This window comes from Theropithecus gelada, chromosome 1 (genome assembly GCF_003255815.1).
Source record: "Theropithecus gelada isolate Dixy chromosome 1, Tgel_1.0, whole genome shotgun sequence".
NCBI lineage: Eukaryota > Metazoa > Chordata > Mammalia > Primates > Cercopithecidae > Theropithecus > Theropithecus gelada.
In genome coordinates, this window is record NC_037668.1 from 164,633,011 (window position 1) to 164,652,820 (window position 19,810).

At 51.6% G+C, this 19,810-nt stretch overlaps 2 protein-coding genes across 2 annotated transcripts in view; both read left to right on the plus strand.

Moving 5' to 3' along the window:
- The first annotated feature begins 13,742 nt into the window (after window positions 1–13,742).
- On the plus strand, window positions 13,743–15,370 carry ASCL5 (achaete-scute family bHLH transcription factor 5). The gene has a single exon (XM_025382381.1). The coding sequence runs from the start codon at window positions 13,743–13,745 to the stop codon at window positions 14,361–14,363; it is 621 nt and encodes a 206-aa protein (XP_025238166.1). The 3' UTR covers window positions 14,364–15,370.
- Window positions 15,371–16,550: 1,180 nt separating this feature from the next.
- Window positions 16,551–19,810, plus strand: part of CACNA1S (calcium voltage-gated channel subunit alpha1 S) — a 74,509-nt gene continuing 71,249 nt past the window's right edge. The window contains exons 1-2 of the mRNA XM_025387235.1: window positions 16,551–16,930; window positions 18,803–18,908. Of these exons, the coding sequence (XP_025243020.1) occupies window positions 16,779–16,930; window positions 18,803–18,908 (258 nt within the window). The 5' untranslated portion in view covers window positions 16,551–16,778. The remainder of the gene's footprint in view (window positions 16,931–18,802; window positions 18,909–19,810) is intronic.

A 19,810-nucleotide genomic window follows, 5' to 3' on the forward strand; every position in this document is an offset into this window, starting at 1 on the left:
ACGGAGGCCAAGCCTCCAGGCTGGGAGTTGGGACCCCTGACCCTGGCTCTGCTGCTATTCGCTGTGTGACCTTGGGCAGGGTGGCCTCCTCTCTGAGCCTCAGCCTCTCCAGATATCCTCTCCAGATAGAGCACATTAAACTAGCCCGTGGTCTTGCAAAGCATGGTGTACACATGTGAGGTGATTTTAGGTGGTGCCCAGAAGAACAGTTTTTACTGTAGTAGCTATGTAATTACGTTAATGTGTATTAGAAAAAAACATAATTGGCACATCCACCTCACAATTTTGTGGATATTAATGCTAAGGACAAGCAGAAAGGGGCCAGGGAGTGAGCATATATAAAGAAAATCATTAGGAAAACAGTGAGTACAAATGGTGCTATAAATGGCAGAAACCGTGGAGGCAGCTGTGTGCTGACGATGCCAGTTTGGGCGCCCTGAACCAATCACTTTCTAAGGGACCTTCAGATCCTGCATCTGTACACTACAGAATCTCTAGATGTCACTCTGCCTGTTGACCGACTGGGGCTGAAAAACATGAAGAGAGGGTTTGCCCAAGGCTCTGCTGCTGCAGCGGTGAGAGCGCAGCTCAGACCAGGTCCCGAATGGATCCACACCGGGAAAGACACTGGTGCAGTGGCCGGGAGAGTCGACCCCAGAGCCAGACCACAAGGGTTCATTCCCAGCACTGACTCTTCCTAGCTGTGTGACCTTGGGCAAATCCATCTGTCTCCATTTCCCCAGCTAAAACATGGGAATAGTAACTTCTCTCAGGGGGTGTGGGGAGGGATAAGTGTGCGTGTGAGTGCGTGGGGAGCAGGGCCTGACGTGTAGTGAGTGCTCAGTGGCTGTGGTTGTCTGTCATTCCTAATACGTGTCTGTGTGGCGGAAAGGAGGGCCTCCTCACTGCTACCGAGAGAGGTCCCTGTTGGTACCTCAGCCCAGCCCCTAGGCTTTTTCTGTCTGCAGAGAAACAGAGTTCGACGTGGAGTGAGGGTGGGGAAGCAGAAGCTAGAACGCAGGTCTCCCAGCTCCCAGCACAGGCCTCCTCCCTAGAGCCGCAGGCCTCACCACACAGAGCTGGGCCTTCACCTTGCCGGAGGCTCATCTAGTGGGCCGCGTATCCCTGGACACACCTCTTTCCTCTCTGGGTGCCACTTTCCTCAGCTGGCCACTGGGGAGGATGGCCTTGGTGACCTCCATGGGCCCCTCCAGCTCTGGCTTCAGGCAGCTCTGTGCATGTGCAGTGCAGCTCCCCTGCAGTCCCTAGAGAGGCCGGCTGCACAAGTGCCCCCTCCCCCAGCCCTGCACTGTGTCTCTGGAGAGCCACTGCAGCCCTCCTAGTCCCCGGTTCAACCCCTGGAGTGGCCAGTGATCACCTGACCGTCCCCACCCCCAAGCTGGTATCATTAAAGCCACTCCAGAGAGAGTGTTGTCTTCTCCTGACCATAAGGACTGTCCCCATAAAAACAGACTCCCTGAGTGTTCCTGGTCTCTTGCCCTTCACGCTCACGACGCATTTCCTACGCGCTAATTCAAGTCCCTCCTGCTGCACAGACTTCCATCCAGAGGCTATCTGAGGCTCCCTGGCAGCTGGGCCAGATGTGTCACCCTCCCTTGGCTCTCCAGCAGGGCAGCGCCCTGGACAGCATCCCCATTCCTCCTACGCTCCAGCCCACAGCTGCATGTCGCTTGCCCAGACTCAGGGCAGCCAATCACAGGAGGCCAGGACTGGCCCTCTCTCCTCCTTGGGAGCTGATCCCAGATCAGAGGAGCCCCCACCCCCTGCCGCCCCTCCTCCCTCCCCTTCTGGGTGTGTTGCCGTTTGAAGCTGAATCAGGTAAAGTGTACCTGGCTCCTGGTGCCGTGGCAGGAAAGCCCGGCCAGAGGCTGCTGAAGGTGCTGCTGGGCAGGCGGGCAGCTCCGGAGATTCCGCAGTTCCCCCAGGAGGTTCAAGAGCCACTGATCAGGAACAGCGCTGCTGGAGGAACAAACCCAGAGAGGTAACCGTGCGAAGGTGGTGGCTGAGGGATGTGCCCGAGTTTGATCCTGAAATAGTGATGGCCCCACCCGGCCTGGAGGAGGGAGGCCAGGAACACTGTTTACTCAGGGCTTAGTCACCCCGATGGCTTTCCTACCCAAAGGAAAGGAAAACAGAGCCAAGCCACCTGCTGGCTGGGGTTATGCACCCACCAGTGCGGGGAGAAGGCGAGACCAGCTGTGCTGCCAAGGCCATTGCTACTGAGCGGGCATTTTCCCATGGACTTGCTCGATGTGAAGGGTCTAGGCAGGAGGAGAGCTGGGCCTGGGTCTGAACTTGGGAGCAGGCTCAGGAGGTGCAGAGCAGTGGTGAGGGGACTGGCCACGGGAGAGATAGTCCAGGCTCAACCCCAGCTCCATTACTTAGTTGTTGTGGGACCACAAGCCATTTGCATATCTAGGTCTCTGTCCCTTCACTTGTTAAGTGAGTTAATAATAGTATATGGCTCACAGCAGTGTGTTCTCACATCAAATGGGTAAAGTGCTTAGACTAGTACTTGGCATAGAATAAATGTTATATAAATATTTTTGTTGTTTTTAATCCTGCCATTTACTAAAAATATGATCTCCCTTAAACTCACTTAAGCTCGCTGAGCCTCAGTTTCCCCATCCATAAAATGGGAGTAGAAAGTTATTTAAGGGAGGGCGGGGCACAGTGGCTCATGCCTGTAATCTCAGCCAGTCAGGAGGCTGAGGCGGGAGGATCACTTGAAGCCGGAAGTTCGATTCTGTCTCTACAAAAAAAATTTTAACAACCCAGCATGAGGGTGCATAGCTGTAATCAGGAGGCTGAGGCAGGAGGATTACTGGAACCCAGGAGTTCAAGTTTACAGTGAGCTATGATCGTCCCACAGCACTCCAGCCGGCATGACAAGGTGAGATCCTGTTTCTTTAAAAAAAAAAAAAGGGAAAATAAAAGAAAATTAACTTTAAAAAGAGCTAAGGGAACTTGAAGAGATTAAATAAATAAATTGCTAGCACATGGTAAGGTGCCTAGCAAATAACAATCTCCTTCCCTATGGTGTGAGCCAAGATTCTGTCCCCATTAGAACACAGCATTTCCTCCCACTCAGTGCCTGTGCTTTTTATCCTGCTCCCAGAGGAGGCAGTTTGGATGGATGAGTTTTGTATTTTAAGGCTCAGACCTCTGCATCGCTGCTCTACCACAGACATTAAATGAAGGTGACACGGCTCGTGAGACCACCTGCTTTGCTACAATAGTCATGGACTGGTGACACTCACCTGTGCCCATTCAATTGCCATTTATCCAGCAGCCATTCAATTACCCCTCCACATCAGGTACTTCTTGGACACCTCCTGTATGTCAGGGGCAGGGCTGGACCCACAAGAAACAGAGGGGGCGTGAGGTTCCTGCCCTTCAAGGAACTCCTGCTCTTTGAAAGAGCAAGACACAAATGCACAGCAAGGTGAAGAGCAAGGCGAGAGCACACCAACCAACTCTGACCACGGACAGCCAACATGCCAAGGCTTTAGGATTCAGGGAGGAGAAGGAGCAGAAACAGGAGAGGGTAGCAAAGTTCTGTGGACAAAGAAAGACCCAAATGGGTTCCAGAAGTAGGAGTAGGAGTTGGATGAGTAGAAAGGCAAGGGGCTGATTCTCCCGGAAAGGAGCAACTCTGTGAACATGGGCGTAGAGGGGAGAACTCAGAGGCTGCTTGAGAGAAGAGAAAGAGCTGTGTTCATGCTGAAGCTGAGGACTGATGTGGGGATATGGGGGAAGAGAAGGTTGGAGAGAAGGATGGCCGACTGCTGGGAACCTAGATGCCAGGCCTGGGAGTGTGAGCAGCTGTTGATTACTGAGCACTTCCCAGGCACGAAGCCGCCAAGGTGTTTTCATGCACGATCTTCTTGAACTTTGCAGTAACCTTAGGAAGTGAGTGCTGTTGCTCTCCCCAGCCTACAGAAGAGGAAATGGAATAGGCTTGCTCAAGGTCATATAGTTGGGAAGTGGCAAAGCCAGGATTCTCACACACATCTGGCTGGCTCCAGAGTCCCTGGTCGTAAGCCAAGGTATGACAAGTTCAGAGAGCCCCAGTTCCCTCTAAAATACGGGTAATTGCATGCATGAGACAGGTTGGAGAATCCCAGTGACAGCCTGCACACAGAGGGAGCTGCAAGGGCCTCAGCCACCAGGAGGGGAACCTGGGATGGGGGCAGTGGAGAACCAGGGCCATGGTCTACCCTGGCCACAGGTCCAGGCTCTCCTGGCCTCGGTCCCTCCTGTGGAGTGGGGTCTGAGGCTCGAATGAGATCCAGAGTGTGAAGCATCACAAGTGCTGAACAATGTTAGTTCATGAATCTCCTTCCATCATTACGGGTGCCATCTCCCCTCCAGCCTTGCAGCTGCAGTCACTTTCCACCTACAAATTCTCTGGATCTATTAATATGATCTGGAGAGGCCACCAGGCCCATCTTCCTTGGGAACCCTCAAACTTTTGTTCTGTGGCCCCTAAGGGCTTTTCTCTCCCATGAAATACCCATCACCTACAAGGGAGACTCCTTTTTGTAGAGAAGGGAGTGAGAATCCTTTCTCCTCTGTTCCCCTGAGTTGGCAATAATACAGGCCCCAGGGCATGACTCTCTGCTTGAGGTCGGCACTGGAGCCTAGGGCAGGAGGGCTGGGGAGGAGACAGCCGTGATGATGGGTGGGCGACTCAGAGGGCAAAGTCTGGCAGGCAGCACCCTTGGGGGCAGCTTCCATGGTACCCACCCTTCCACCCCAGCCTCCCTGGCTTCCCAGCCTGTGAACCCAGCTCTGAGGTTGACTATTCCTCATCAAGGGAGGCTCAGGCACAGCTTGAATTTCCAGGGTTCAAACTGATTTCCTCTGCAGAACTGCCTGGTTCATTCTGACCATGACTTCATTGTGTCTATAGGAGGCTTTTCCTTCCTCTTTGTCTTCTTTGAAATTAACATTGATTAATCATAAGCATTCAGAAACACTCTTGAGCACCTACTGTGTGCAACCAATGATGAGAACAGGAATCGTAGCAACTTGCATTTGCACAGCAGTATGAGTCACTTCAGCCAGAGAGAGCAAGTTAAATACTGGGTTCCTAGTTATAATTTTGGCCAGGGTCTCACCTTTCCCTTCTGCAACCCCAAAACCCACCCCCCAATAAGGTTGTTGGACTCCTCAGAAGGTATTTCTACTCCCCGAAAGGCAAAGCACGGAGCAGTTTTATCTGATGGTAAGATTTGTGCAGTCCCATTAGCACCTATTGGTGGCTTTGGGACAAGAGTCCAGGTGTCGGGCTTCTGAGCCATAGACTCTTCCTCCTCCCCTTGGGTGGGGTGGAGTAGTAGGAGTAATGTAGGGAATGGACTTTCTTCTGAATCTGAGTCTTATTCTTCTGGGCTACGAAAGACTCGTTCCTGGACAGGATGACGATGCCTACCCAGTCCCAGAGTGTAGAAAGGATCCCTTGAATCCCAGGTCAACATTTATCAGCTGTGTGACCTGTGGCAAGTTGCTTCACCACTTTGTGCCTTGTTCTTCTCATCTGTAAGTTGGGGATACCATCAGTCCTGACATCATAAGGTCGTAATGAGAGTTTTGTAGTACACTTAGAACAGCGTCTGGCATATAGGTAAGTGCCAGGTGTGTGTGGGCACTAAGATGTGGTCCTTTTGTCCTCTACTAAACTGAGGGCAGCAGTTGAGGTTGTCCTGTGCTGGGTCCCCAGCCCACAGAAGGATTCCTTGAAGGAGCTCAAGAGATGTTATTTGGTAGGTGGATTGACAGGCAATAGAACACACGGTTGAATAAATTCAATTTATTAGAATTATTTGAATTCAGTTACCCTTTTCATTCAAAGATTTGAGGGGAAAAAACAGACATTTGATGCATAGAATTTTCCTTTTAGACTCTGTCAGGACAGATGTGACTATGGGAAGCTACTGGGTGTGAGCATTGGTGCTGTGTCCATTGCAATGTTGATGGAACAATGTTGGAGGGGCACCTGCCGTCCTGGGCTTCTCTTAGCCACATCCAAGGGTCCTAGAGCTTCTGGGAGCTTTTCTGAAGGTCACTCATCCCCTACCGGCAATAACAGCTACCATTAATTCAATTGCTTTTAGGTGCCACATGGCTCACATACATTACCTTTATCTTTACAGTAACCTCTAAGGTAGGTATTATTACCTTCACTTTTCAGATGAGGAAACAGGCTTACAGAAATCAGTTACTGGCCTAAAGCTACTTAGCCAGTAAGAGCAGTGCCAGGATTCATCCCAGCCAGTTTGATCTAAAGCCCGTGCTCAAGGTTTAGGAGGTAGAAGCTTGATATTTTTCCTAGGAATTGGGGGTGGTTACCTCTGGGAACATCTTCCCATGACTCCACAGCATTGCAAATGCCCGGTTATATTCAGGTAACTGGGAAGGACTAAGCTCCTCACCCAACTCCACCCTCAGGAGATCCTGTAACAATCATTACTCATAAAAAAGTTGGGGACCCCTGCCTAACCAAGAAAGTCCTCATATATCAACCCAATGAGACCCGGGTAAATTCAATCAGCTGTGCGACGCTGAGCATCTCTCTTAGCCTCTCTGAGCCTGTTTCGTCTTCTGTAAACAGGAAGAGTAATAACTTCTCTCAGGTGTGAGGATGACATGAGATAAGGAAAGCAGAGCACACCGCAAAGCACCAGGCATCAGAGGGCACCTAGTCCACGCTAGCCCTTCCTTCTCCACCCTGTTTCTTTTCTTTAAGACTCTCAGCAAAGTGATGCCACAGTGAGGACTTGGCTTGGTCAGCCCATGTCAAAGCTCTGTGAGTTTTTCTCTCTGTGAAACTGGATGCAGCCAGGTTGCTGGGGAGCAACAGAGGTTTCCAAACCTGAGGCAGGGAGGATGGCATGGAGGGCAGTGTGAGGGGCTAAGCAGGTTCTGGGGCCCATGGACAGTACTCCCTCATTCAGTGCAGGCTAAGGGGCAAGTGGGGCCGGAATCCCGCCTACACGACACCCACCCAGAGCATGAAGCATTGTTTTCTAACCCAGCAAGGTGCCATGTGGGCTCATGGTCACAGGGCCTGGCTGCCCCTTCTCCCATCAACGTTGAGACTATACCTGTCAAGATTCGGAAATGATTGTTTATGTTGAATATGTGGTCTGGAGTGTTCACTATGTATACGGTGGGGGTGGTGAGGTTATCCTTCTAGAAATATTTACAGGTTATGTGACAGACCCCACAAGGGAGATTGTAAGATTTCCTATTTGGTTTTTTGTTGTTGTTTTGGGTTTTTTTTTTTTTTTTAGACAGAGTCTGGGTCTGTCACCCAGCCAGGTGCAGTGCCGCAATCACAGTTCACTGCAGCCTCCACCTCCTGAGCTCAGCTGATCCTCCCACCTCAGCCTCCCGAGTAGCCAGAACTACAGGCGTGCATCACCACATCTAGTTAATTGTTTTTATTTTTAGTAGAGATAGGGTCTCTACTCAAGTATGCAGAACCTAATGAAAGATGAATATGATATTTAATGACAGTTTTTTTTTCAAGTTAGTGATAAAAAGATGGTCTACTTAATGAATGCTAAATAAATTGACACTGCCAATTATTGGTCTACAAAATTAAAACAGAACCCTATTGGAAACCATATACAAAACTGAATTCCTAAAGGAAAATGTAGGGGTGAGTAAGACTTAAAAAAGACTAGAAGCACAAGTTTCCCAAGCTGGTCACAAATTCCTGGGCTCAAGCGATCCTTCCACCTCAGTCTCCGAAAGTGCTGGGATTACAGGTGTGAGCCACCACACCCGGCCCCTGTTTGTTTGTTTGTTTGTTTGTTTTAATATATGTATCCTGGAGATTTAAAGGCAGAATTTCCTGAAGTGTATTCTATTTGATGTTAGTGGGCTTAAGACCATTTATAAAAAAGTGTTCTGTCCCATTGGGAATTCGGGGGTTAAACACAAACAGGTTTCTTTACTTGTGGGCCTTCCCAGGGCCTCTGATGCTAATGTGCCCTCCAAGGGCGAATGCTAATGTGGGTATCCAAGGAGGGGCATGCGGGGAGCTGCATTTCTCAAATTATGGAGCCCTTAGGGGAAAGGTTTTAGAAACCATCTTGCCTGGAGGCAGGGGGATGAGTGAGAACTCCACAGAGCTAATGAGTTCTGTCATTCTGAGTCCTTGGCGTCCTGATAAATGTTCCCAGTTTTGGCAGCAGTGGGTAGAGGGGAGGCTATGGAAGCAGTCTCCCTGTTGCTGCCCAAAAGCAGCATTATGGACTAGTCAACTCTCAGAAATCTCTCAGAGTGGTAGGCGAAAAAGAAGACTATGGAATCACTTTCCCCAATACCTCCTTCAGAGTCATGGGTTCCCTGTTGAAAGAGACATATGCAGCCAGTTCCTGACCTCAGACCCCCCAATTCTGGTTCCAGTCCCACTAAAGACAATGAGAAACGCAGGAAAGGTAGAATGATCTTGTCTTCTTCTTCAGAGTTCACATCTGCCTTTGCCTCCCCAGGGCTTCCCACCAGTGTCAATCAGCAAATACTGAGCTTGTACTGTGTGTCTCAAAGAAGGATAAGACCAGAGTTCTTGGGCTCACAGTTTACAGCCTGGGTTGGGAGCAGTGACAGGAAGAGCCCTGGGGAGAGGGCCCTCAGGCTGCCTGTTGCCCATGCAGAGTATAAGACTGAGGAAGGTGGGGAGACAGGGCCCTGGTGAACACTGGGCACCAGGGAGAGGCCTGGGAGAGATGGGCAGGGGATGAGTATGAAACCATTAACAGCAAGTTATGATAACGTGCCATCCCCAGGAGCGTGGACAGTGAGATCCTCTGGCAATAGGGACGGGACAACAAGGGGCTAATACTGCTGGGGCAAACTAATGCTACACAATTAGAAGCAGCAAGGCATTGCAAAGGAGGGCCGGGAGACCCCCGCTGGCAATGCACCCTCTCTGGTGCAAGTCAGATTTGAGGATTAGAAAGTTCTTTCCACAATAACTGATTATAGCTGGCCCTAAACAAACTAACTGTACATGGTACAACTGAGCGCAGACTGCAGGCATAAGAGCTCAGGTAGCTTGCACCACGAAGAAAGCTCCTGGGAGGAACGGCAGTTACTTCCTGCCAAGCACATCTGCTCGGCTGCTTCCCAGGGCAAAGTAAACTAGAGTACAGCTGGTGATGAACTGGGTTGCTGAAAGCAAGGAGTGGCTTCTGTCCCTGAGAGGAACCAGGGCCCCTTAAAAAGGGGGACAGCACTGCCTGCAACTAATAGTCTGTGCCTACTCAAGGCAATCAACGGGTTCATTCAACTAGCTCTTTCAGCAGTCACCATGGGGGCTAAGAGTAGAGGGAAAGCTCTTCCACTGTTTCAGAGCCACATTTTTATCTAGTAAGTTGCCTAATGCTGATGCAATTGCTATTTTTAATTCAAAACAACAAAATACATCTAATTGTATTGATACATGTTTTATGTACATGTGTACATAGTGAAAGTTTAAGTGATATGAATTGCTTAACAAACACAAGCAGAAAATTAGTAGACGTTGACAGAAAACTCAATAGCTTTTCCTAAGGGGTCTTCTCTTACCCTGAATTTTCCAGGAGACCTAGGGACCCACAGTCCCCAAAGGGAGCTGTCACAGGAAGTGACGACTTTGACACCCGTGGGGTGGGGATGGGAATTTCATCAATCTGTGGCTGCCATTGTGTCTCACCACCACACTGTGGCGCTATTGATAGCTGGTTCTGCCCAGTCCCATGAACTTAGCCGATGAGTAGGTTCTCTTGCTACTGATAGATCCTCCTGGGGCCTCTGCTCAGGTTTTCTAAGCTCAGGCAAGGGGGCTCCTGCTGCTTGACTCAATCTGATGATACTTCAGTCTGCGTATTCCCAGCAGCAGAACTCCATGGGCCACCTGCCAAACACATCTTCAAGGGGGTGTTACCCTCCCAAAAGGTGACCAGGGTGACCTTTAGTTCTTCTCTTAGCAGAAGCTAAATAACAGCATCATAATTTGAATCTTCAGCGGGATATCCCCTCCAGGAATTATAATTATAATCGTAATTCCTCTCCAGCAGGAATAATTTACTAAGATTCTTTTGTTAGGTCAGTGTAAACCTCTCCGATCATTTGATCAGATGAGAAGCCACTAGTAGAAATACTGAGGGAAGAGGTGGGAAACTGAGATTGTGGGTTAGCCTTTATTAGTTCATGAATTCCTAACAGTGGGTCCTTAAAAAGTGACTTACCCTTCATGTGCCTCAAGTTTCTCACCCGTAAAACCAAACAATATAAGCACCTACCTCTCAAGGATGGCATGAGAATTAAATGAGATGATTCACATCAGGCTCTTAGCACAGTGTCTTGCACATCATGAATAAGAAGTGTAGCTATGATTATCATCATTATTATTATTTCACTGCAATGTTTGTTTGCTGTTCTATCCTAGTACCTAGAGCAGTACCAGGATATCCAGGACCCTCTGTACATATTTACTGAATGAAAATCATACTGCTTAATGGTAATATGCTACACTGTGTTCTTCAGCTTCGTATTCAGTGATAGACGCAGAACACAATTGCAGGTGTGTACCCCCCTATGCTACCTGGCAGGTAGGTTATGAGTTGTTTCTTTTTCCTTTTTTTTTTTTAAGACAGGGTCTTGCTCTGTTGCCCAGGCTGGAGTGCAGTGGTGAAGCCTCAGCTCACTGCAACATCTGCCTCCTGGGCTCAAGCCATCCTCCCCACTCAGCCTCCCTCTGAGTAGCTGAGACCACAGGCACATGCCACCAAACCCCACTAATTTTCTTAATTTTTTGTAGAGACAGGATTTTGCCATGTTGCCAGGTTGGTCTCAAACTCCTGGGCTCAAGTGATCCTCCCTCCTTGGCCTCACCAGGTGCCGGGATTACAGGTATGAGCCACCGCGCCTGGCCTATCTGTTCTTTTCTAACAGTAAAGACAGAATTGGCTCAAGAAATACATAGTCCAACTGTGAGGTTTCTTGTTTGAATCACCTTTCTGAATTGTTATATGAAGAAATGTAATAGTATATGAGGAAAATAAGTTATGAATATTAAATCAGCATGAACAAATAGTAAGTTGTACTTGTTAAAATTGTCGTAAACTTCTGACCCCTATCAAATTAAATTTAAATAATGAAGTCAAATATGAATACAGGGGTCATGTGGGAGAGTGCAGTCTGGATCCCAAATTTGTACAATAAAAGAGAACTGCTAGCAAATCATTTTGAGCAAGGGACTGATAGGCATTACCTGAGAAATAAAAGCCCTAGACCCTGCCTTCGGTTGCTTATGTTCTGGTTGAAGACATAGAATAATGCACAACCCATGTTGGAAGTCGGAGAGCTCAGGCAGTCAGGATGGGCAGGAGCTGGAATCAAGGATGGCAGGACTCTGGGTAAAGCAGAGAGGTGTAGAGAGGGCCCCCAGGACCAGAGCCAGCACAAGACAAGTGTGAGATCAGGAGAGCTAAGAGTTCCAGAGAAGACTGACCTGATAGATCTGAGGGTCTGTTTGGGAGACATTTTCTAGAACCTTCTCTTGAAAGCAACGGGGAGGCTTTGAAGGCCATTGAGAAGGGGAGGGATATGTGAATTTGTCCTGAATTCTCAGACATTTGGATTCACTCTTTTTTTTTTTTTTTTTAATGGAGTCTTGCTCTGTGGTCCAGGCTGGAATGCAGTGGCATGGTCTTGGCTCACTGCTACCTCCACCTCCCAGGTTCAGGTGATTCTTCTGTCTCAGCCTCCCGAGTAGCTGGGATTACAGGCGCCCACCATCCCACCGGCTAGTTTTTTTATTTCTAGTAGAGACAGGATTTATCATGTTGGCCAGGCTGGTCTCGAACTCCTGTCCTCAAGTGATCCTCCCACCTCAGCCTCCCAAAGTGCTGGGATTGCAGGTGTGAGCCACCACACCCGGCCTGGTTTCACTTTTGAGAACACATCTAAGTCTCCGTGATGCTTAGAATCATTGTTGATTTTTCTTGGTCCTCATTTAGCGTGCAGGACAAAGCAAGCTGGAAACAGACTCAGGGCCTGCAATAAGGACAGAGGTGAGAGGGTGCAGAAGGAGACATTCTCAGGAATCTGAGTTTACCACGAACTCCTCCTGTCAGGGAGAGAGCTAGCCCCTTTCTGTCTCTTGGAGAGGCTGTGCCCAGTGGCCAAGGTGTCATGCTGCCCATCACTCACTCACTTGCTAAGTCCTGAGCATCTTTTACGAAGAGGGAAAAAATAATAGAGTCGTGATAAGTGCTAATATAGACCTTATGGTACCCTGTAGACACACACAAGAGGTGGGCGTGCGATCAGAGAGGCTTCCTAGACAAAATGGCACCTAACCTGGATCTGATAACCACATTCAATGAAGCTTGGTGGCACCTAAACTCAACACACACCAATTATTTCTGAAATGACAGCTTCCTAAATCCTATGAAAGGCTACGTGTAATCAGTCCCACCCTAACAAACCCAGCTTTCTGCCTAATCCTCTCTCTCAGTTATTCCACATGTATTTGTGGAGCATCTATTACTTGACAGGGGCTGGGCTAGGCTCAGGACATACAGGTGAAAGAATAGATGCCCCCATTAGGTGCCACGGAGAAACCCAGGGTGGGGTGAGAGGGTGTATCTCAGACCATAGGGACTGGGGCAGGGAAGGCTTTGATGACTGTCTCTGCCAGGCAGAGGGCTTTGAACGGACCAACAACACCTACCTGGTTATCAAAGAGGCATTCCTTTCCATAAAGAGTTGGCTTCCCTCGTTGGCTGATGGCTGCTGCTGCTAATTCAATAGGCAGTCTCAGACCCTCTTCTAGATGTAAGGCCCTGGAAGGGATCAGTGATGAGACTTAATCCCCACTCTCAAGGGACATGACAAAATTGGGCATTTGTATAAGCTATGCCCTTTAGGAGGTGTTTTTGCATACATATTTTCACAGTTGATTCGCTTATTAATTTCTCGTCAGGGATGTTTCCCTTGCCCTTCCCTTACGGAAACCACGACTCAAAGCGGTCACCCGACTATTAAGGGATGGGCACAAGATTTTAACCCAGATCCGTGCCCCTTCAGTAGCCAACCACCGCTCCTCATGAGGCTTACAATCCCGTTTGCGGGTGGAGATGATACAAATAAGCCTATAATACAGGCCTTTCCTAACTGATATGTTCACTCTCCTCTCCTCTTGTTTAGAAATGTTTCCCGGGACTCCCTCCACTGAGCTGGCGCACTCCTAATAGCAGCCATCAGTTTGGGCACCCCGGACTGCCCAGGGATCAGGGATCCCGAAGGCCGTGAGGACCAAGGACCGGGCGCTGGGATGGGGGTGGAGGGCATGGAGCCTGGGGTTTAGGCCTGAGGTGCCCATGTTGGGCGGCAGGAAGAGGCAAGGCGTGTGGGTCTGTGGCCGTGCCCACGGGTGCTGCGGAGCGAGGTGTGGCCCCTCAGAGTTCCGCGGCGCCATGGGCTGGATCTGAGAAGGCGTGCACCGACCCCCTGAGAGGGGCCACACTTGTCTAGGACGATGGCTGGTGTTAGGGAGTCCTTGGAAGCCACCCTAAAGGGCGAAAAGAGGCCCTAGCAAATCCTGGTACCCCGGAGCTGCTGCTAGCGATGTGACTTGCCCCAGTGGTCGAGACCGTGTAGACCCCAAGCAGGGGCCATTTGGTGGGGGCCTCACTCTGGGTCCAGCTCCACGTGGCACCATGAACAATAACTTCTGCCGGGCTCTGGTGGACCGGAGGCCCCTGGGGCCCCCCAGCTGCATGCAGCTGGGCGTCGTGCCCCCTCCCCGGCAGGCGCCCCTGCCTCCCGCCGAGCCCCTAGGCAACGTGCCCTTCCTGCTGTACTCGGGCCCAGCCGAGCAGCCCTACTACGACGCCTACGCGGGGGTGTTCCCCTATGTGCCGTTCCCCGGTGCCTTCGGGGTCTACGAATACCCCTTCGAGCCAGCCTTCATCCAGAAGCGCAACGAGCGCGAGCGGCAGCGCGTTAAGTGCGTCAACGAGGGCTACGCGCGCCTCCGCGGCCACCTCCCCGGCGCCCTGGCAGAGAAACGACTTAGCAAGGTGGAGACGCTGCGCGCCGCCATCCGCTACATCAAGTACCTGCAGGAGCTGCTGAGCTCGGCCCCAGACGGCGCGACGCCCCCCGCCGCCCGCGGCCTCCCGGGCACCGGGCCCTGCCCCGCGCCGCCCGCCGCCCCCCGGCCCGACCGCCCTGGCGACTGCGAGGCCCGGGCGCCCTCCTCCCTGGTACCGGAGTCATCCGAGTCCTCCTGCTTCTCCCCCTCGCCTTTCTTGGAATCGGAGGAATCCTGCCATTGATCGGGCTTGTGGCAGCCCCTGGCTTGGGGGATGATCCGTCGGCCCCGTCCCACTTTCGGGAGCAGCGGGAGGCTGCTGGGTCACCCGCGATGCGCCGCAGGCTGGTGACTGCAGGAGGTCCGCGGTGCTCCCGTGTCTGCGACATCCTCCCTCCTCCATCAACTTGGGGAGGAAGTGCAGGGCAACGGGTGCCAGGCGCGCGATAGAGACCTGAGGAGCTCCGTGAGTGCAGCGAGGGGCAGGGCCTGGGACTGCTCCGGGCGTCCTGCGTCTCCTCCGGGGTGCAGAGGGGCACTCCAGGACGATTATCCCTGGGTCTGGCTCCCGCTCGGCCTCAGGTAGCTCTGCTTCGTCCTTCCTTGCCGCAGGCGCAGCCCAGTCTCTGCGAGTTCCCGGGAGGCAAGCCCGGCTTTGATCCCTCGGTTACCATGCCCCTGCTCTCCACCAGATGGCCTCAAATGCTAGCGACTTCTTTGGGAGCAGGCTTGCCCCTTGAGAAAGGAACCCAGAGGAGGGGATGGGAGGCCAGGCTGCTGCCAGCGCTCAGCCCGGACCGAACCCACAGACTCAGCAGAGGCGACCTATGTGCCCTGGTGGCGTTCTCTAGCTTCCTTGGTGGGGGGCGATCACTCCCTCCACGCCCCCCAACGAGGTCGTCTAGTTTTGTCCCAGGTTGGGTGAGGACTGTGGTTTTTTTCCCTCAGACTGTAAGCCTTGGGGGAGGGGGGTGTGCATATGGGTACATAGGCACTGTGTTGGCACCAAAGAGCTAAATAAAAGGATTGTTGAATTTTCTCATTCCTAGATCATTGTCTACCCTCACCCTTCATGGTGCCCCTTTCTCATTCCCACTGCTAGTCCAGAGTACTTGCTGGAAGGGTATGTGGGATTCGGTGTTAGCGCATTTAAGGTTCAGTGTTAGCTCAGGCATTCAATGAATTTTTTTATTTTTATTTTTATTTTTATTTTTGAGACAGGTTTTGCTCTGTTGCCCAGGCTGGAGTGCAGTGATTTGATGCCTGCTCACTGCAACCTCTGCCTCCTGGGTTTGAGCAATTCTGCTGCCTTGGCCTCCAGAGTAGCTGGGATTACAGGTGCACACCACCACGCCCACTAATTTTTGGTATTTTTAGTAGAGTTCAGGTTTCACCATGTTGGCCATGCTGGTCTGGAATTCCTGATCTCAAGTAATCTGCCCACCTTGGCTTCCCAAAGTGCTGGGATTACAGGCATGAACCACCGCGGCTGGCCTCAATGAACTTTTCTTTTTGAGACAAGGTCTCACTCTGTCTCATTCTGTCACCCATGCTGGAGTACAGTGGCCCGATCTTGGCTCATTGCAGCCTCAACCTCCCAGACTCAACTGATCCTCTCACCTTGGCCTCCTTACTAGCTGGGACTACAAACACACACCACCACACCCTGCTAATTTTTGTATTTTTTGTAGAGACAGAGTTTCACCACTTGCCCCGGCTGGTCTTGAACTCCTGAGCTCTAGCCATTCGCCCACCTCAGCCTCCCAAAGTGTTGGGATTACAGGCATGAGCCACCACGCCTGGCCTCAGTGATCATTTACAGGGAGCATAGTATATGTGGGGACTGTGCAGAGAAGGGGCCAGAGTCCCAGAGATAAAGCACACAACCTTTACACCTGTAGGGGTGGGAGGAGGTGAGGAAGAAAGATACACAGCAGATGCTCCACAGTGAGGCAGGTGCTATGCCAGAGGTGTGTACACTCAGGGATGTTCTGGGAGTCTTCCAGCCCACTGGAGAGGGGTTTACTGTTTCCCTGACATGGGATTGCTTGGGGGGTTGGGTTGAGGGTATGTTTGGGGAGTCTTGGCTGATGGTGCAAATACTGAGATAGGTAGAGGGTGCTGTGGAGCTGTCCTGACTTAGGCTGCCCAGTGCCTTCTCCAGACAATGTCATGGGGCTGAGGAGGGGAAACCTAATTTTGGCATGAGGGGGCCACTCTGCCGTTTGAGGTTCCATATCCAAGGCTACCCCTTCCTGATCTCTGTTGCCCCAGGCTTGAAACCTTCCATCCTGTCTCCCTCTCCCACTGCCCATGCCCCATCCCAGGCCTGTGTGTAAGTTCTTCTCCCCATCCCCCACCCTCCTCAGGGGACAGATTGGGAAGTCACTGGCTGGACTGGATGGAATGACAGCTGCCTGGCCTCAGGAGCTCAGGCCCGGCAGTGGGGAGCCGAGTGGAGGCTAATTTTACTTGCTGGGAGTGGGGAGAGTAATCCTCCTGCCCCCACTGCTGCCCCCGCCCCCCGGCTGGCTCAGCAGGGCAGGCTCAGCCGACAGCCTCAGCCAGCCCAGTCCTCAAGGCGGGGGGCATTGGGGACGCAGGGAAGAGAGGGCACTAGGGAGGGGGAGCAGGAGAAAGCCAGATTCCCAGGGAAGCCATGGAGCCGTCCTCACCCCAGGATGAAGGCCTGAGGAAGAAACAGCCCAAGAAGCCGGTTCCTGAGATTCTGCCAAGGCCACCCCGGGCCTTGTTCTGCCTGACCCTGGAGAACCCCCTGAGGAAGGCCTGCATCAGCATCGTAGAATGGAAGTATCCTTCAGGGCCCAGGCCGTGGGGGGGAGCATGCATCATGGGGGAGGGATTCAGGGGTAATCACAGAGCACACACTTCCTACAGGAGGGCCAGGGAGGCCTGGGACTTAGACCTGGGGTGAACTCACAGAATTGAGTGAGGCTGGGGGAAGGAGCCCTCAGCTGCGCAGGAGAGGAGGAGGAGGAAGAGGAGGGAGAGAAGGAAGAGGGGGGAGGAGGAACAGGAAGAGGAGGAGGAAGAGGAGGAGGACTTGGTGGGGCTTCCTGGGCCTGAGCAGGCCACCCAAGTCCTGGGTGACAACCAGAGATGCCTACTGACCACCTATGGGTGGGGCCTGCTCCATGGGGACTGTTCCCAGGTGTGCCCAAATCCACATTATCATGGGGTGCCACTAGGTTTTTGAAGCACCAGCCTCATTTCAGAATAGGATAGGAACCAATAAAAGGTTCGATGGCCTCTTTGAGAAAACTCCCCCTTGTTTGGGTTGGGTGGGGGGTGACCCCTCTGGGGGCAGGTCCCAGCTGAGGACAGAGCCAAGGGGAAAAATGGGTCTGAAAGACGCCTGGTCTGAGTGGCTCCAAGACACAGGCCAAGCAAGCCTGGGTGTTCTAGCTCAGACGTGCCACCCTGGGGACAGGGACTTCGAATCTCATGCTATGTTTGCATTTGCTCTGGGGGGAAGAATGCTGAAAATATCTGGGTTATCTGGGGAAGGGAGGAAGGAGTGACAGAGAGAAGGGGAGGGCTGTGTCAAGTGGGTTCTCAGAGCGAGGGTCGGGCATATTTGAAATATTTCTGAAGGGTTCTGGAAGGCTGGGCTCCTACCAACTGTTCCCTAGAAGGAAGGAGAATGAGGGATAACTAGAAGGAAAAGACAAACGTGGGGCAAGTAGAGATATCTTGGGGTCAGGGTCAGCCCTGTTCCCTTCACCTGCCCTTGGCCAGTCGGTAAATCACCCACATCGAACCCTCCTAGGCCCTCCCTCCTTGCCTCTCTTCTGCAAACAGGTTTACTCCATGGGTTCTCCCTCTCCTCCATCCTCTACTCCTCTGTACCTTCCCCTCTCGTAGCCCCCTGCCCCTGTGGCCCTCCTCTTTTCTCAAACACTGGAGGTTACTGGGAAGAGAATGGGATTTTTCTGTCAAGCCCATCTACATAATATGCCTCCCCATCCGCCCCCAAACAACTGCCTCGCTTCCTCCCTTCCTTTCTCTAGCTCTTTCCACACTTGCTGCCTAATGGGTCAGAAAGTCAAGAAAGCCATGGACCTGGGGTACCCTCAATGGCTGTGGCAGGGTGGGTGTGTCTGGGAGGGGTGAGGTGTGATGGGTGTGAGCACGAGCACACCAGCATGCACACATGGCTCTGGAAATTCATCGTTCATCTCTCCATCCCTCATTCCCAGTCCTGCTCGGTGAGTTCTCAACCTTACCCTGCATCAACCCTTACCCCCCCGTGCCATTTCTCTGGGTGAGCCTCTGTGGATTGGCCAGAATCTGGGAAAGTCATGGCTCCCTGGGAGGAGGCAAGCGCATAGACAGGCACTGAGAGTGGAGCAGTGTGAAGACCCCCTAGGCCTTAAAGCTGAGTAGCCCTCAGCCAGGGACCAGACCTTTACCATTCCAAGGAGTCTATGTGAAAGCGACTTGTTCCTGAGGAAAGGCAGCTAGTTGTCAAGGCAGGAACCTGGTCCTCACTGTATCCTGCAGGTGCTCAGGGAAGGAGCAGCGTGGGCGAGTGTCCAACAGCCTGTCCACCTGCCTGGCATCAGAGTCACAGTCCAAACTGACCCTCAGCGCCCTCTTCCCCTTAACCCTGTAAGTCCCATGCCCCTGTGGCCCAAGGGCTCTCCTTAACCCTGGCTCCAGGCCCTTCGAGACCATCATCTTGCTTACCATCTTTGCCAACTGTGTGGCCTTGGCCGTGTACCTGCCCATGCCAGAAGATGACAACAACTCTCTCAACCTCGGCCTGGTAAGATTGGCTCTTCCATCCCCCTTCCTGCCGGCCTGCAGCCCCAGGCTTGGGGAGGCCCCCTTGGTGGACTCTGTTCTGGGGGATGGTGCTGGTGGTTTAACTCCCTGCATCCCCACCCACCTGCAGGGCTGGCTGAGTGGCTCAACAGGTTTCCAGGGTCAACGTGCTTATTCTAGATTCTGTGACATTGTCAGCCAGCACTGAGCACGCAGTCATTGGTCCTGGGCACTGTGCTAATACCTGATGAGAGTAAACTCATTTAATCTTCACAACCACCTCATAAAGTGGTTCCATTTGATAGATGTGGAAACTGAGGCTTCGTAAGGTCAGCTAGTGAACCACAGAGGTTGAATGTTAATTTCCTTTCCCTAGATGTAATTCATAAGAAACTTGTGTCCACTAAGTTTGCCTTCATGGGAGAGTTTTATCCAGGAATCTGAAGCAAGAACATGTTTTAGAGTTCTACAATACCACTTTCTCTTCACCCCTTCATCGGTAACACATACCTGGAACCATAAGATGCCGGGGCTGGAAGGGATATTCAAAAATTAGGCTGTCCTACCTCCCCCCCACCTCATTCTGTTTTATGGATGAGGAAATTGAGGCCTAGATAGGTTCAGGGACTTATTTACCCAATAGTTAATTTATAATAAAAATGGTTAGCATTTAGTAAGTACTTATTAAATGCCAGGATTTGAGCTAAATATTTTACATTATTGTATTATTTAATCCCCATAACTACTCCTGTGGGGTAAGTAACATTATTAAACCATTTAAAAGACAAGGAGACTGATATTCAGAGAGTTTAGGTACATTGCCCAGGGTCACCCCACATCTAAGTCTTGTGGTAGGGCCTCCAGGTTGGTCTCTCTGACTTTAGAACCTGCAATTTTTTTTTT

Coding starts and splice junctions, on each gene's coding strand:
- ASCL5 (XM_025382381.1), top strand. CDS start 13,743: ATGAACAATAACTTCTGCCGGGCTCTGGTGGACCGGAGGCCCCTGGGG.